Source organism: Pseudopodoces humilis, chromosome 21, assembly GCF_049639895.1.
Source record: "Pseudopodoces humilis isolate 2021_Gansu_Grassland_sample_001 chromosome 21, ASM4963989v1, whole genome shotgun sequence".
Lineage (NCBI taxonomy): Eukaryota > Metazoa > Chordata > Aves > Passeriformes > Paridae > Pseudopodoces > Pseudopodoces humilis.
This window is the reverse complement of record NC_142220.1, coordinates 4,606,187-4,623,467: the sequence shown is the minus strand read 5'-3', so window position 1 is coordinate 4,623,467 and position 17,281 is coordinate 4,606,187. Positions and strand designations below refer to the sequence as shown.

The following is a 17,281-nucleotide window of genomic DNA, read 5'->3' as shown; positions in this document are numbered from 1 at the left end:
ATTTTATATGGCCCACATGACAGATAATACATCTACAGTTTTTATGTGTCTAGTTGATATAAATAGATACAGCCTGGGAGAGAAAAACTAACTCAGGACTAACTCTTACTTGTACACAAGTTATTAAATATGTGTACACATGGATCTATATATTTGTAGCTGGGTACAGAGCATGATATATAGGCACATATACCTATAAAACTCTGCATTTTAATATACATAGTACCTATTATGCACAAAATGTATGTTTTAATAACACACTGACTTAAATCTCCCCTCTGCGTGTGTGCATGCTTTCATTAGTTTTAAATATATAGGTATAATATAAATTCATATATTAAATTCATATATTTTAATACACATATTAAAGATATGTGTGTATATAAATTTATAAATATATAAATTTAAAATGTATTTTAATATACCATAATTGTTTTTATAAGCCTTTATAAATGTATCAATAGCTTTATTAATACAAAGGTTTTTAATGAGACGGTGCATTTGGTCTAATAACCACAAACACACATATCTGCACAAGCACAAATTGCTGTGCATCCACAGAGCTGTACATTGGCTAATTATACCTTCATAGAGAATATTTAACAGCATTTATTTTATTAATAAGCCTTTATAACTTGTTTTAAAAATACATATTTATTTTATTGCTATGAAAGTCTGGTTTTGCAATATTTGTTATGCACAAGCTACAATTGCTACAATACACAGTCTGAGCACCCACATCCTTTTAGCTCTATGTTTTACATATTTACAAGTTTAATAACTGTATTTCATTTAGGCTGCCAGAATTTGCTACTTGAATAAGTCTTTTTTAATACACATGTAAAATGTTTTATTGTTAGAAAGGTGCCTTTATGATACTTGCTCTGAATTATGCACAAGAGTTGTCATAATATGTGTACATTTCCACACTCAGCTAGTGTGGGTGGCCATACATGTGCCCATATATCTCTGTTTGGTTATAAACTCTGTGTGTATATATATATATATACACACACATATATATGTATATATAGATAGATATATATGTATACATACCCTATACATATATATATGTATGTATATATATGTGTACTGTGTCCATTTACTGTTGTATACACTGATATAAATTCAGTTCTATTTTCATACAGCATACTTAGCAGATTTTAATAATCTAGGTTAATATTTTTTATATTTCAATTATGTATTTTATTGCTGTAAAGGTCTGTTTTTACTACATTTTCTATATTATGCACAGACACATATATGTGCACACACACATGTGCACTCCCCTTCCTCTCACTGTCTAGTCAGACAGAAATGTAATAATATTATTTCCATATAGCTTATGGAACAGAATTAATTAGATTTCTAATATTTTTTAGATTAATCTAAAAACTGTTGTCACTGACAGGTAAAGATCTGAGTATATAATATATATTGTGCACCAAAAATGTGTTTTAATAACTCAGAAACATTCCCTGTGGCTCTCGTGCTCAGCCCCTCTACACACACAAACGTCTCTATCACAGAGGTTTTCAGGTTTAAAAAAAAAAGGATATATTTTTACTCAGAGACACATGTATAAAACAATGTGGTTTAAAGGTTAAAAATGTATATTTTCTTTTTTTTTATTTTAAAGGCTAGATGTATATTTTTGAATTTTTTTCAAAAATACTTGGGGTAGATTTAATTATTATGAAGATTAATAGATGTTATATGGGACACAACATGTGCTGCTTCTAATACACACATTCATCCTGTCTAGGTGTTTGTGCACATTTATCTTTACATGCCCACAACTAGAGACATTTAATAATTATATTTCACACTGCCAACTCATCAGCATTTTCTTCATTAGTATGGATTTAGAGCTTTTGTGTCCACATTTTATTGCTACAAAGATTATATTTGCTATATATATTATTTATTATGCACAAAATATATTTGTTATAATGCAGAAACACACAAGACCTCCTTGACTGCCTGTATGTGCTTTTAGTCACATTTTTATTATAATATTTTTATATAAAGTATAGAACAGATAACACATAAAAAACGCTTTTGGAGATGTTTTATTCTTTATTTATTTGACAGGATTTTCACATATGGTGAGGTATTTATTAGCACACATTTACATATCCAGAGAAAATGTAAAAAGTATTATTAATACAACATAGTAACATAAACATATTTTAATATGGAAGTATTTAAAATAAACTGTTTCCACCCCAAACCCAGGAGACACACCCTGAACACATCTTTATCAGCATATTTTGGAGTAGTTTGCCAGAGCTTTTGCCACTTTGGTGTCCTAGCACTTTTAACCCACCTGCTTTGACTTTAGGATAAATTTGGTGGATTTAACATTTTTGGGGTGATTCATGGATGAAACAATCCCAGAAAATCCATGATTTAAAGATAACAAAAGGACTGGAAAAGTCTGGTCTCAAGGTGTTCCCTTGGCCAGACACAGCTCTGGAGCATCCAACACTGCCTTAGGGCTGGGTTTGCTGTTTCTTTTTAACTTCTTTTACCCAAGTCCCAGTTTTCATGAAACCTGTGAAAATTTAGGGATCTTTGAGATGCTTTAAATCCTCTATCACCCTTCCCCAGCAGCTAAAAATTATTATTCTGGGGACAGATAAAGACAGAGCTGTACCCACTGTCTGGACAGCGAAGGAATCCTTGGTACTGCATTTAAGAGGAATAAATAGGATTTGTTACTGTGACTGTGTCCGGTGCATTTCCACACTGTATTGGGGTTTTTTAACATGTAATCATTCCCTAAATGCAGGTGTGGGTGGGGAAGTGGAAGAGATCCGTGGTGGGAATGCTGAGAGCCCTTCCGAGCCGACACAAGAGGTCATGCAAGAGCTGTGAGCGGCTCCCGAGTGCTGGGCTCTGCTCCAAAATACCACCAGCTTTTCCTCTTTAATATCCCCTTTATCCTCCCTCGGTGCAGCTGCAGGTGAGACCCTGCAAAGATCTAAATCACCGGTGGTCAGGGGACAATCACAGTGTCACCTCAGCAGTGCCACTGTCCCAGCCCTGAGACATCGGGGGCTGACGGTACCAGGGTGCCCCAGCTGCTCCAGCTGCTCCCTGCAAGTGTCAAACACACTCAGGCTTAAGAGGATGATGCTCAATCATTTTGCACATTCGTGGACCCAATTTTAATTGAAATGTGAGAATTAGCCCAACCTGCAGACAGCACCCAACAGCCAGGTTTCACTTGGGATGGATGAAACCAGTCAGAGGTCATTTATTGTAAATCAGCACTTTCGCCCAGCAACCTAATTCCTCTGACCTGTATTCATTCCCTGTTTTCCCTCTCCACCTCTGCAGCCTCGGGACAGAAACATCACCCCTGGGAAAGGACACAGCCCCCTGCTCAGCTGGGTATCAGCCCTGGCCCACCTTGCAGGTGAACTGGTTGCCCTGTTCTGAGGTCCCAGTAGCCCTGGAGGAAGCATGGCTTGTTAATTGGATGTTTTCCACCACTAAGTTGGGGATTTTTGTGTTACCTGGTGCTATTGACTCGGATCATGAGGGTGAAATACAAACTATGACAGCATAGACCCCTGTGCCACCTTGCTTTATACCTGCAGGTCAGAGTTTAGCACAACTTATTCCATTTTCCATTTGGTGGTAGGGGTAAACGTGGCATGGGTGGCTTTGTCAGCAATGGTCAGCCACAAATTATTTGGGTAAGTTCTATCACAACAGCTCAGCCAGTCCTGGTATGCAGCATGGATGGCAGAAAATTTAAAGGGCTTGTCAATACCAGAGCTGATGTCTCCATCATCAAAAGCTGTGAATGACTTTTTTAGCCCATGACTAAGCCCACCTCGACCCTAACTGGGGTGGGAGGAGCACAGTGCCCTAGACAGAGCTCTCACCTCCAGCTTGTTTTTGGCCCTGATGGGCAAAGTGCCTGGATTGCACCATTTATTGCTGACATCCCATGTACATTAAGGGGAAGGGATGTTTTAGGACATGTTTGGAACTACTGTGCTGATAGATTGGGTTTCACTAAAGGATCTGTTCCATAGAGAGCACTGACCAGCTGTTCCAAACTCTGTTTGGCAAACTGATGTCACTCATATTCCAGAATTTGGCTGTTTGAGATATGTTCACATATCTGTTGACACTTAGTCTTGTTTCTTGATGGCAACTGCCCACACCAGAGAGAAGGCCCACAATGTCACCTGGAACTTGCTCACCTGCCACTTTAGGCCTTCCTGACACCATTAAAACAGACAATGGGCCTGCCTACACCTCTGAACAGACTCACCAATTCTTACAGCAATGGGGTGTCTCCCACAGCACAGCGTTCCCCACTCTCCCACTGGCCAGGCTGTTGTTGAACGTGCCCACAGGACATTGAAATCCATGCTTGACAAGGGGGAGTCAGGGTGCCCACATGACAGGTTAGCAAAAGCCTTGTATGCTCTCAATTTTCTAAATTAAATGAGGTTGGCCAAACAGCATGTGAAAGACAATGTTCTTTTGATACAAAGGCTCATCCCAGGATCCAGTGGTGGTAAAGGGCCTGTTAACAGGGCAGTGGAAAGGACCCTGAGATCTACTGACATTGGGGTAATGCCTCCACAGGTCACCACATGAAATGAGCTCCTCCTTGCTGTGTGGCACCATTTGTTGCACCATCCTGACTGGTGAAGGCACTGTGAATGTTTTACCCCCAAGGACAGAAGAAGCAGATGGATGATGCTACCCAAACTGATGCCATGTGCACATTGCTCATGCCACAGGCACGTGTTGGTGTTTTTGAAGGATTATTACTGGGTTACTCCCCCTCTTCCTTGCTCAGTCATATTAGATCTGAAAATGTTTCAGGATCTGCTCAGGTTTTTCTGATCTTGTAGACAACCTCTGCTTCAGGGTATGGTTTAAACATTTCACTGGTATATGGCATAATTGTCTTTGGTGTGATTTAATGGATTAAACAAAGGGGGAGATGTGGGAGATAAGAAATCCTGTTCACTTCTGTTCACTCTTGCTCACCAGAAAGCACTCTGGGAAAGGTTCAGCTGTGTAAGCAGAGCACAAATTGGATGGCTAGTGTGTGGCTACCTCGTGCACGGGGCAGAGCTTGGCTGGGGAGATGCACAGACACTGTGTGATCAGAAAGGGTGAAAGGATGTGTGAACAGAAACATTGCAGAGGTAGGCAGCCAAGGTGTGCTTGTTTTGCTTGAGTTTAGAGCATAAAAAGGCTTGGGGTTTTGCAATAAAGGGTTTCCCTCAGAGCAAGCAAGAAGCAGGTCTGTGTGTCTTTGCTCCTTATTGCTTCAAAGAAGGAAAAGCTGCCCTCCTGGGATGCTGTGTGTGCTGGATTTGGGGTAGAGTTAATTTTCTGCCTTGATGCCCCTCTCCTGAAACATTGGATTGCAGCTCCCGCTTCCACCTCTCCCTCCTTCTGCACTGTCACAAATTCCTCATGTCCCTGTGTCACAACATCAGCTGGAAAAAGTGTCTGGAGCCTGGAACACCCTGCTGGCTCTGACAAACAAGGTGGCAGGGAAGTAAGATTGAAGGTACTGAGTTTGTTTAAATGCAGGGGAGAAGAAAGCAAGGGAAGAAGTGAGTCTCCAGCTACAGAAAACCTGCCTGGAAGGGCTCTTCTCTGAGCTGCTGCAGACTGGACAAGGAGTTACAGGCCTAAAATACAGCAAAGAAAACAGTGCTTGGGCAGCTGGAAAAAAAATAAAAATTGAAGGCAGCAGGTGAAACATTGAAATAAACTGCCTGGGAGAATTGTGAAATCCCCATTATTAGAGGCTTTTTAGAACAAGCCTGTCAGGACTGACAGGCAGAGTCCATCCTGCCTGCAGGCAGAGGAGGGGCTAAAAATATCTCACAGTCTCTTCAATCTTATTTTCAGTGTTTTGGCAGAAGGCTGATTAAGCTGCTCAGCACCACCATCAGCTTCAAGACAAAAGCCACTTTCAGGCAAACATATTCATATATTAAGGCACATCTTAAAAAAAAAATCAAATCCATATTCCCCTCCTGGACCAATCCTGAGCTTCCCATGTTCATGGGTTTGGATCAAAGACAGCTGAGTTCCCACAGCAGCCATGTTCAATCCTCCAGCATTTAAGATGCTATTAAATCCTTGCTTGTTGAAGCCAAAAGTGCCACAGGTTCCCCACGTTCAGTAGGTGTTGTGGGTTGGGTTTCAGTGTTTCAACATCCAGGATATCATCTATCCAAACATCCAAACATCCTCTGGGCTGCTCTGAATGTCCTGTTGGAGAATGGCTCAGCTGCTGGCTGCCTGAGTCACAGGAGCCACATGCCACATCTGGTCACACCTCTGGGCCTCTCCTGGAAGCCACCACCACCCACCAGACACTGAGGAGGTGCCTGCAGGAGCTAAAGCCACTCCTTCAGTCAGCCTCTTACCAACAGCTTTCCACCTCTGAAAATTTTAGGGAGATTTGCAAAGGCACCCAAAGGATTTGGGGACTCAAATCCATGCCAGCAGGGCTGGGGCTGATAAGCAACAAAGACATCAGAACAAGACCCCTCTGAGAGGCACGAGCTTCATTAGCCAGTGATGTAACACGTTATAAAACTGGCCTCTCTGCCAGCCTTTTGCAACAGGATTTTGGTTCCCCAGCTTATCCTTAGGAACAAGCAACCTGATTCTGCAAAGGGAACGAGCACTGACACCCTTACTGCTCTCCACAGACAGGAGAAAGATGCCTGGGATGGAAATAACCCAATGACACACACCCAGCTCAGTACCAAAACACCATCCACCAAACACTACCCAAATACAAATCTGAAAACTCTTATCAAGAGAGCCCTGCACTCCACATTGGACCTGTGAGAGGAACTTCTCTGTGTGTTCAGCTGGCACCTGAGACAGGTGCTCTCTGCTGAACTCTCCAGGCAGGCTGCAAATCTTACACCAACCCCAAGGCTGAGCAGCCTTGTGCTGGGAATGCCGAGTTAAAGGCATCCCAGCACTTCCAACGGGCACTAGAGAATGTTTCAGGTGTCTTATGTCAGTTCCCTTCCCTCTGGCAGTGGTTGGTGAATTTATTCAGATGAATGATGACTGAAAGCCTCCCAAGCAGCAGGATGGAGGAGCAGCCTCTGGCTCTTGGAGCTGTGGTCCATGGCACAGGCTGAGAAAGGGAAGGCAGAAAGCACCCACATCCTGGAGCCAGCTTTGCTGTGCCATCCTGATCACTCTTTTGTCAACTATTTTTAGCTTTAACCTTATGGCACCTATTGATGGTTGAGAGCAGTCAGCAGCAGAGCCCAACATCCTGCACTCTTCAAAAATAGCAAAGCATGGAGGAAAGATTTAGTCAAGCACATGATGTGACCATGACAGCCTTGGCCTTCAGGGACATCTTGTGGCTGAACACACCAGACCCAAGTAAAGCATTGTGTAGAGGTTCTGAGCAGGAGGGACATTTAAACAAGAAAAAAAAAAACCAAAAAAGTTTTAGTGTCTTCTCTTTAACTTGCTCATTCCAGCCCCAACAATGTGCATTTTATAAGATATCCTGAGTTGGAAGGGACCCACAGAGTCACTCAAGCCTCACTGGAAAGGACTTCCTCACTTACCTAGAACTGGGAGACAGCAACACAATTTCTTACCATAACCACAAGTAATGGAGAGAAATGTGGAGCAGACAGGATTGGAACAGCAGCCTGCTTTTAGACCTCCTTTTGTTAACAGGAAATAAAATTAATACTGTCCTTGTGCAGTCCTCACTGTTTAATTTAAACCAACACAATTCAAATGAGCACTCTCAGATAAATTCTTAAATGAGGCCCTTCATTTAATAGAATTATTTTTTTGATGCACAGGATATTGTGTTATTAAAACATGACCTAAGAACATACCCAGTATTCATAGCACCTGTTGCATCCCAGACATCTTCTGGAAAGGTCCATCTGAAATGTTTGCTATCACTGCTTCATTTAGATTCAGCCTACTTGTTGCACTTCTAAAACCTAGAGGCACTGAAAATACAGAAGCAAGTGCTTTTAAAAACATTTGCCTCAGGAACACACAGAAATCCTGTCCCTGTACTGCAGCAAGCATTAGTGGAAAAAGCACTATCCTTACTCCTGAGAGGAATCAGCCTCGAGAGCTGCAATTAGATGGAGGGGGGAAAAAAAAAGAAAAGACTAATTGATATGCTTGCTTTTCAGACAGAAACACATTTTTAGTTCAGCTTGTCTATATTTTATGCAATGATACTCCTCCAGGGATAGGAGCAAAATTATGTATCTCAAGCTGAAAAAAAGAATCCCAGTATATGATGGTATAAGCAAATTGACCCAGAACAGCAAAAGGAGAAAGCATTCTAAAATATTCTAAATATTTTTTAGGAGAAATTCTAAAATACTGGCCAAAATTTAGACAGAAATATATTTTTTTCCATGCTAAAAACTGAATAATTTGGATTACAGTATTTCCTACTGTTTTTAAAGCATTGGCTGAGCAGGCATGAGGATCCTAAGCTTCAACTCAGGATCCCTTTTGTCAGGAGTGGTCACAGTGTCAGTCCCTGCCTGCCTTGCCCAAGTGATGGAGAGGGAAAAAAAACAACCACCAAGAACACAAGAGTTTCCAAATTGCACCAAATGTTTATTGTTAGTCTAGTACATTCAATATCATATTGACTAGAATACAGAAATGCAAAATATTTTTGGCGAATTGAAACTTTTTAAAAACCATTTCAAACACTCCAAAAAGCAAATGCCATGAAAAATTAACTTAAAATTAGAACAAACATATTCAAGCAATAGTTTAACTTTTGACTACAGAAAACCCTTAAATGTATTTTAGTGGTTTTAGCAGTATTGCATTTCAACAAAATATATGGACTCACAAAAATTGGAAAATATTAAAATAGACACAATGTTAAAAAACTGAGGCATCCAGATGTGCAAGACTTGTAGCAGAATCACCTGCCCAGCTGTTCCCTTTGCTCTCTTCTAGGGCAGTTCATGAGCTTGCTGTGGTGCTGCCACTTCTCTGATCACCTGCTCCCACCACACAGCAATTCTTCCATGTCTTGAATTTAAAGTTTGTCCCTCTGGTAAATTCCCTAGACAAATGCAAATATTCTAAAACTTGCGACCCTCTGGCAAAACTGAGTGAAACAGGACCTTTAAAACATCCCTGTCTTGCTATTTATTGTTTGCAGACAGGCAATATCCAGAACAAAATCTGAAAAAGGCAACACATTTTGGTTTTATTTTTAAATACTGACATGAAAAACTGAGTAAATTAGAAAAAGGATAAAGTCAATCTTAATATAAGACATTCATTACATAGTGGGACAGGATACAATTATGGGATAAACAGAATTACAGTGACTCTTCTACACTGGTCATTAGAGCACATGTTCTACAATCATGACTTGCTACCACAGCTGGATTTCCTGTACAGTAACAAAGACCAGTTGGACTCTGTGTCAAGTCCCAGGATGACAAGTGACACTCCATCAAGTTCTCCAAGCCCTGCTCCCTGCCAGGCTGTGCTTGTGGAGAACTCTGAGCTCCAGGTGCTCAGCAATGCTCTGCTGCTGCTCCCACCTGGATTTCCCAGCAGAACCACCCCACCAAAAGCTGGTGGGACCAGTCAGTTTAAGTCCCCCTGGAAATCTGAGCCTCTGTGCCACATGTGTGTAGGTGGGCTGGGGAAACGAGTGACCCTGGCTTGGGTCAGGGATATTCCCCACCCTGGGCAGCACAGGTACAACCGGGAACCTGGAGGAGAAAATCACCTCAGCTATTCCTTTCACAGCTCTTCATCATGAAAAAAAGCCAACTTAAGGTCTGGTTCAGTGGTAAATAAGCAGAATGCTGCCATGTTAGAACTCAGCAGAATCACATTTAGGTTTTAGTTTGCAAAAGTGGTTATTACAATTGCAGCTGCAACACAACCTTTGGAAGAGGTACAATGTTCACTCCTCAGGACAGGGTGTGGAATGTAACCATTTCTTGCAAGAGTTTGCAACATGAGTAACTGCATAGATGACAGTTGTGTGTCTTCAGTTCAATAAATGTTCTTTTAAAGTTTACAAAAAACACAAAAAAGTTTCTATAAAAGTCACATTATACCACTGTAATGGGTGGTAAAAGTAGATTAGCTGTCTCTGATTCATGTTTAAGAAATGACTCGTGGAAAGGTGATAGAACCCACTTTCAGGTCAAGAGCATTACATTTTCACTATTGCACTGACTTCACTATTTGAATCACTCATTTAGAAAAATTCACGTAGTTAAAAATTGTAAAATTAAACTAGCATACAAAATTTGTTTGTAAACATCAGGTAGCCAGTTCTGCTAATGTGGAATGGACTCTTGGTTACTGCAGTACAGTATCTTGGTTATTTACAGCACTTGCCATGTGATGGGCAATGGCAGGACACAAACATCTGTTCACAGTAATTGTTTTCACAGAACTACCAAAGTCAGTGCAGTTTTGCTGTGCAATTTTTTCCAATTCCCCCAAATTCTTTAAGTCAAATAATACTGTTACAGAGGCCGAGTGCAGATTATTCTTTTTTTGTATATATCTATAGATTAGATATAGAGATATACATAATCTCATAAGTGACGAATGACGTCTGCAGGACTTCTGTACAGGTACTTCCAGATGGCGTAGTAATGGACAGCAGCTGCTGTGGCCACAAAGATGTGCCAGATGGCGTGGGCAAAGGGGATCACCCCATCACTCTTGAAGAACACCACGCCCAGGCAATAGATCAAACCTCCCCAGGCCACCTCCTGCAGTCCCTCGGTGTTGCTCTGCCAGGGAACAAGGACAGGTCAGGGGCGGGGTGTAAAGGGGGCAAAGTGTATTTATGGATAAAATACAAAGTGCTTTTCCCCCCCAAGCAAAGGGAGCTGGCTGTGACAGCTCAGAAAATGCTGGGTGGGACAGATGGACAAGTGAGAAATGCAGTGTATTTATATTACACTTTGTAAAATGCACAATAATGTGTTTTTATACTATGCCCCCGTAGCACTAGAGAAGTTATACAGGGACAACTCAAGAACTAAAACAAGACTGATGGTTTGCTTCATCAACAGGGCAGATAAACATCTCCATGTTTGTTGAAAAAAAACCCCACAATACTTTGTGGAAGTGTGAGTTTAAGGCAGATCCTCCCAGCAAGACTTTGATACAGCCAGTTAAGGCATCAACTTGAAAATGTGTCAGGTTTATATTAGCAGCAGAGAGGGTTAACAAACATTATTTAGAATGTTATGTAACTACATATATATTATATATAACTATAAATAAGTTTTGAGTAGAATGTTTTTCAGATGCACCAAAAACCCAGGCTCTCTTTATCTACACAATACAGCCCAGACTGAACACAACAAATGTTTTTTGTTCATTTCACTGAAATGTGAACTATAAACCCAAACTATCACTGGTTGTATTTGGTTGCTCTTCAGAGAACATTTACAAGTACAGTGTACTACAATGAACATCTCTGCAGAGGAATGAGCTGCACTGGAGTTTAAGCTGGTTATAAAAAGTAAGTTTTGTTTGTTTGCACTGTTAATAATCACATTCCTTACCATGGATGTCACTACCAGAGCTGGAGAAAATCCCATCGCTAAATAGAAAAAGAGTTCAACGATCTTATACCTAAAAGGGAACGATTTGAGTCATTTAAGGAGGTGTACAAACAGATGAACATTTCCTTCAATAGCAAAAAAGAATATTTTAAATTATGTGTTGGTATGGGGTCATTACTCAAAAAGCTTTTCATGCAGATAGATAACCAGTGTTTTATGACAAAATTAAAACTAGTGTTTATCTCTGCATTGTAGAGTTGCAGGCAATACCTTCTGTAAATACTGCCTAGGTGCCTCCACCTGCAGTATGTATCAGTGAGAATAAAACACTGGGACAACCTAGATTTTCATTTAAGAACCTTGGTAGCTCATCTCCAAAATAAAAAAAAAAAAAGTTTGGTCTTGTTCTCTGAGGATAATTTTCAGTTTAAAGTTAAATGCAAAGAAAAATTCTTACTTTTCATGGTAGAGAAATACATAAAGGGTTCCTCCAGCAGCCATCAGCCAGATAAACCATCGCATGTGAGATGCCAGAGGTCCCAGCTCACGGAGATTTAACCTGGAGGTAACAAAGATTCCGAGACAAAAGTGATGAGTGAACAGACCACACTGACTCAAGAGCAGAAGGGGTTAATAAAAACAAATACTCAGAGCTTTAACTACAGAATTATAGGGGAACAAACACTGGGACATTCTATCCACAGAAAGGCAGGTGTTTGCATTGATGGGTGGAAAGCATGAACTGAGGTATGTGGAATATAAATAAACTACTTTCTGATGTTTTCTAGCATCACTTTCTGTTCAGCAAGGCCCAGGAGATGACATTACAACGTCTGTCACAACACAGAATGTGGTCAATTGCACCTAAGAAGACATCTATAGATTTTGGAAAGCTGCAATGACAAACTGTTTATTTTGGAAAAGCTCTGATTCTGCAGCTCTGGTACCCATTTCTTACCATGGTGCATAGGATGCTGCAATGAAGACATAGATCATCATTCTGTCACACATGTGAAAGCAATGCTCCATTGTCCTAGGGAGGGAGACACAGAGCAGGTCACCGTGACACGTTTTGGAAAGATTTTTGCATCATCTCATTTTCCTGACATGCTTTGGAATTACCTTGGGGAAAATACCATCACATCCATCCCTCTTAAAACCATGTGGAGCAACTGAGACACATAAGAGATTAGCACTTCTCCAGTCCTCTCCCCTTCTGCACCCCACCTTGTATCCCTGTCACATCAATTCTGCCTAATCCAGACACTGGTACTATGGAGTGACTACTGGATAAATCCAATTTATGGCCCAGAATTATTTAGGGGTCTTAAAAGGGATCAATACAATTAAATTAAATTAATTTAAAAACCCAAAAATAGTAATAATTAAAAAATCACATGTGATTTTTGCTATTGCTGCCTTGCTCCCAAGGTTTCCTGCTCGTTAGCTGGGCACTGGCAAAAGCTGTGTCCCTCAAATCCATATCCAATCCATACCCATATCCTCAAATGCTCATGCCATAGTCCCAGACAGTGTCTTCATATCTGCAATGGGACATTATCCATCAACCACTTACGATATTTTTCCCATTCTCCTTCTGGATTAAGAGCCACTAGGGCCTACAAAAACACATCTTCTTTGTGACAAGGCAGAAGACATTCAAGTTCATTGGTACATGAGCTTGGCTCACTATTTCCTCCAAAAAAATCAAGGGTGTTTTTATCATGATTCAACAGCAAATACCACTCCAACCTCCTGTAAAATTTGACACAGAGAAACAAAAAGGGGAAACGATGAGAAAGTGAAACATTTTCTCCTGCTACCTTAAGTGACTCTTTTTCCAGGAAACGATGTGGAACACGGTGGAGACGATGAAGAGGGCGCAGAGCCCCACCCCGTACATCCACGCTGTGATCTTCTCCCAGCGGTCATCCGAGAGCCGGTGCAGGAGGGCACTGCCCACGATGGCAGGAACAATGAGGAACTGGCAAAACAAAAGGCCATTGTCAGCTCTCTGCCTCGGTGCCACCCACGGAGCAGCCCCAGCCTGAGAGATTTCTGTAGTTTAGTTTTAATTTGACACATCAGCATCAGAAATTCGACAATGTGTCAGGCATAGGTTAGATCTGGTTTTGCTAAATGTCTCCCTCCGTGGTTCCAGGGAAAGTTACTGACTCCTCTAGCCATGACAGCAAATTCTGTCTAATTTTGTAAGAATTTGCAATGGTTTTATTTTCACATTCCGCCTCATGTTTTAAAACCATGTTCATCTTACTCTAGGCCTGAATTTAAGCCACCTCTTGTGCATAGACACAGAACACAAGACAGACCAAAATAAACTTGAATCCCAAATGAAAAAACAAAATATTTAGCAAAGTGTAGTTGCAGGAATTAAGCAATTGTTTTGCAGAACTTGGGTTTAAGCTATCATAAATAAATTAGCTGCAAACTTTTCTCATGAATAGATTTTTAATGCACAAAGATGTACTTCTAATGCAGCACATCAAACTCTTCCTTCCCACCTCCCTCTTAAGCATCTTTAATTGACTTCTTCCAAAACAGGCCCTGTTCAAGCATCAGGATAAAATTACCACACTTGCATGAAGCATCCAAGAAGTGGCTGCAGGCTTCACATACATTTAAAAGTACACTCCTTTCCAGAATAAAATACATGATGTACCAGTATCTCCTTCAGGAAAAGGCAAAATGAAAAAGGGGGGGGAAGGAGAAAATAACCCCAAAGAACTTTTAAAATACCCTATATAATATTTAAAGAAGAGAGCTCACTGACTCAGACATTTCTACCATCTCCTTTCACTATCAAGTCAGCCATCTAGAGTTGCAAACTGCACAAATTCCCTCCCAGGCCCTACAACGGGTGTCTAAGATGCTAATTTGTTCCCTTGAATTGCAAATAAGTTTCTAAGGTTAAATTCTTGGTAATTTAACCCAAGACTCATATGTTGAACAATAAAGCCAGGAACAAGCAATGTTTAAACAAATCTGGGCACTTTGCATTACAGGTTTGATAGCTCAGACTGCAAAGTTCTAGTCTAGCCTGAACTGTCTGTCCTTTATCTAATTACAGAGCAGAGGAAATGGAGGTTCTGCTAAAGTGCAGAGGATGCAGAGCAAACTGAATGGATCTGAGAAGCAGCTGGTTGAGCCAGAGAATAACAACAAAAAACAAGTGGCTTTTCCTTCTGTCTTTGAAACACATCAGCTCTTACTGATGTACTACACGATTACTTCATTATTATTAAATTCCCTTATGTTCTGCAAAATTTAGTGTATTTGTGCCAAAAGCTGTAGAGCCAGGGAAATTAAAAGTATGGCATTAATATATGCACAGCATTGGAACTAGAGGTGAAAACACTTCCTGAGCTTTGTAATAAAACTATGGAAGTTGACTTGGTGCACTTTAAGGCCACAAATAGTCTGCCAGCCTGGCTTCTCATTTATCACCAACCCTAAGTTTCCATGCACACATCCTGGATAGCCCTCAAGTTCAGGGAAGGTTGAAATATGTCACTCCTCAGGAGATCAGTCACTCCTGTTTTCCACAGGACAGTGTGAATGAAGTGAGGCTGAAGCCCCTGGGACAGCCAGGAACTGATGAGATGTGACAGCTGCTTCATTTTGGTTTTGCAGGAGGACACTCAGCCCCAGAAATGGTGATGCAGCCATGTAAGCTCTACAGTCCCACTGTATCCTCATTCCTCAGTTTCCTTCCCAATTTCTGGTGCAAATTTCAGTTTTGACTAAACTTGACAGAGAACTAAAGTGTTTCAGAGAGATTAAGTACCCATAAAAACCAGGTAAAATAGTAAATTCCTACTAATTCCCTGTAACAGCCTAGGCATGAGCTGCTCAGGGACTCTGACACTTCACAGGAAAAGAGCCCTCTTTGGGCTTTAGATATTACACAGAATAACCTGCCTTTCTTACACACAGACCCCATCTTTTTGCTAATTCCCTCAAATAAATATTTTACAAGCTATGGTGTAGCATGGGATGCTCAAATGGGCCAAAACAACATTCAGCGTCAGTCACTTTTCCCAGTAATTATTGTGTATAAAGTGATATGACTAAAACAAAGAAGAAATTCTCCTATCACCTCTTTGCACCTCCAGAATCCAGAGTACAGCACATGAATGAAGACCTTAATCCCTTTTTTTGCCTTGTCCTGCTTTAAAGAACAATTTTACCTCTCACAGGGAACAGCACTGTATTCCATGAAAAGGATTGATTGTTTTTTCTAAGTGTTCTTTTTGGAACCATTTTCCTCTCTGTGCCTGATAGGCACCATGGGAACAGTCAGATGAAACAAGAGATGTTTTATTACTATTTTTTTTTTTTTTGGCCAAAAATAGCTAGATTAAATATAAAATCCAGAAATTATATCCTGTTGTTTCAGCCAACTGGATGAAAGTTCTTTAGATGGCAATGCCATAACAGGTAACATATGGTAAAATGCACTTTATCCATCTTACAAAATACAAAACTTAAGTTCATAAAAAAGGCAGATTTTCCCATGTTCATTTGAAAAAATCACTTGCATGAGACTTGCATTTTAATCTCCAGTTTTCAGAATGGAAAAGACATTAATCAGTCCTTTAAATGGTGGGGAATTTACCAAAGGAGCAGTCAGAGAATCAGAACTAACAGAATGAGTGGGATTGTGCTGTGTCATTTTACAGCATGACAAAGCATTTCTTAGTTGCCAATATTCCTTGAAAAAAAACTCCAGCTACAAGTCACAAAATCTTTGTTTATTTCATCATGGAGTGCAAGTCTTCCAAGTGAATATCATCAAACCCAGTAACTAAATGTACTGTGAGCAAACCCAGAACTGTGATGTGCAAATTTACTAATTTTAGCACCTTGATTAATCCTGGCTGCATCAGAAGTGGACCTGGAAGGGAGATCAGAAAAAAGAAAGAAGGCAACAGTTTCCTAAGCTTTCTAGAGAAATGCCAGAACAAAATGAGAGAATGAAGTTAAAAGCTCTTTGCAATAAGGAGGAAAATAAAGGATTAAAATATGTTTATTTACATCTACAGGTGGTAATCTTTCAGAACAGATTTCAGCATAACCTCTGTGTGGTGTATTTTGGGAAACCAGCTACCACAAACTCTGCTGTCACAATGAACAAAAGGCTTAAGGAGAGAGGCTGACACAATAAATAAGCTGTGAACCTGATCAGGATCACTTCAGGGAAGTTACACTCTCTGGTTATCAACTTATAGTAAAATATTCAATACCTTCCACCTGTCTGGGGCTGCTTAGGACATTGCTCTACTGGTCAGTAATTTACCTGTATTCTTTCTGTATTTCTCCAGAGAATCTCTGCCATGAAGAGCTTTAAAAACCTGTTGGAAGTTTTGCTTTTGTACACAACATTCCTGGAAAATGAAGTTATTTTCCTTGTGCATCATGCAGGCAGCAACAATGCCCTTTGATGCCACTGTAACAGAGTGTGGTGTTACTGCTGCAATCTCACCAGCCTCTTACTGGGAGGGAAACCCTGAGGCCACAAAGATGGTCCACACACCTCCTTTTTGGACAGGAAGGCAACAGAAAGAGCAATAAAGCCTCACCCCAAAAAAATGTGACACTTAGAGGGAACCATGAAGGGCTGTGCCCATCTCCAGCTGCTCCAGGAGTGCACTCCTGTTACCATCCCT

At 40.7% G+C, this 17,281-nt stretch overlaps 1 protein-coding gene across 2 annotated transcripts in view; it reads right to left on the bottom strand.

Moving 5' to 3' along the window:
* Window positions 1–8,619: 8,619 nt before the first annotated feature.
* MMD (monocyte to macrophage differentiation associated) overlaps window positions 8,620–17,281 on the bottom strand; it is a 41,283-nt gene continuing 32,621 nt past the window's right edge. For both annotated transcript variants that reach the window (XM_088065532.1, XM_005526705.3), the window contains exons 3-7: window positions 13,418–13,578; window positions 12,553–12,627; window positions 12,052–12,153; window positions 11,595–11,664; window positions 8,620–10,811 (exon numbers count right to left, since the gene is read on the bottom strand). In XM_088065532.1, coding sequence (XP_087921658.1) covers window positions 10,611–10,811; window positions 11,595–11,664; window positions 12,052–12,153; window positions 12,553–12,627; window positions 13,418–13,578 — 609 coding nt within the window. In that variant the 3' untranslated portion in view covers window positions 8,620–10,610. The remainder of the gene's footprint in view (window positions 10,812–11,594; window positions 11,665–12,051; window positions 12,154–12,552; window positions 12,628–13,417; window positions 13,579–17,281) is intronic.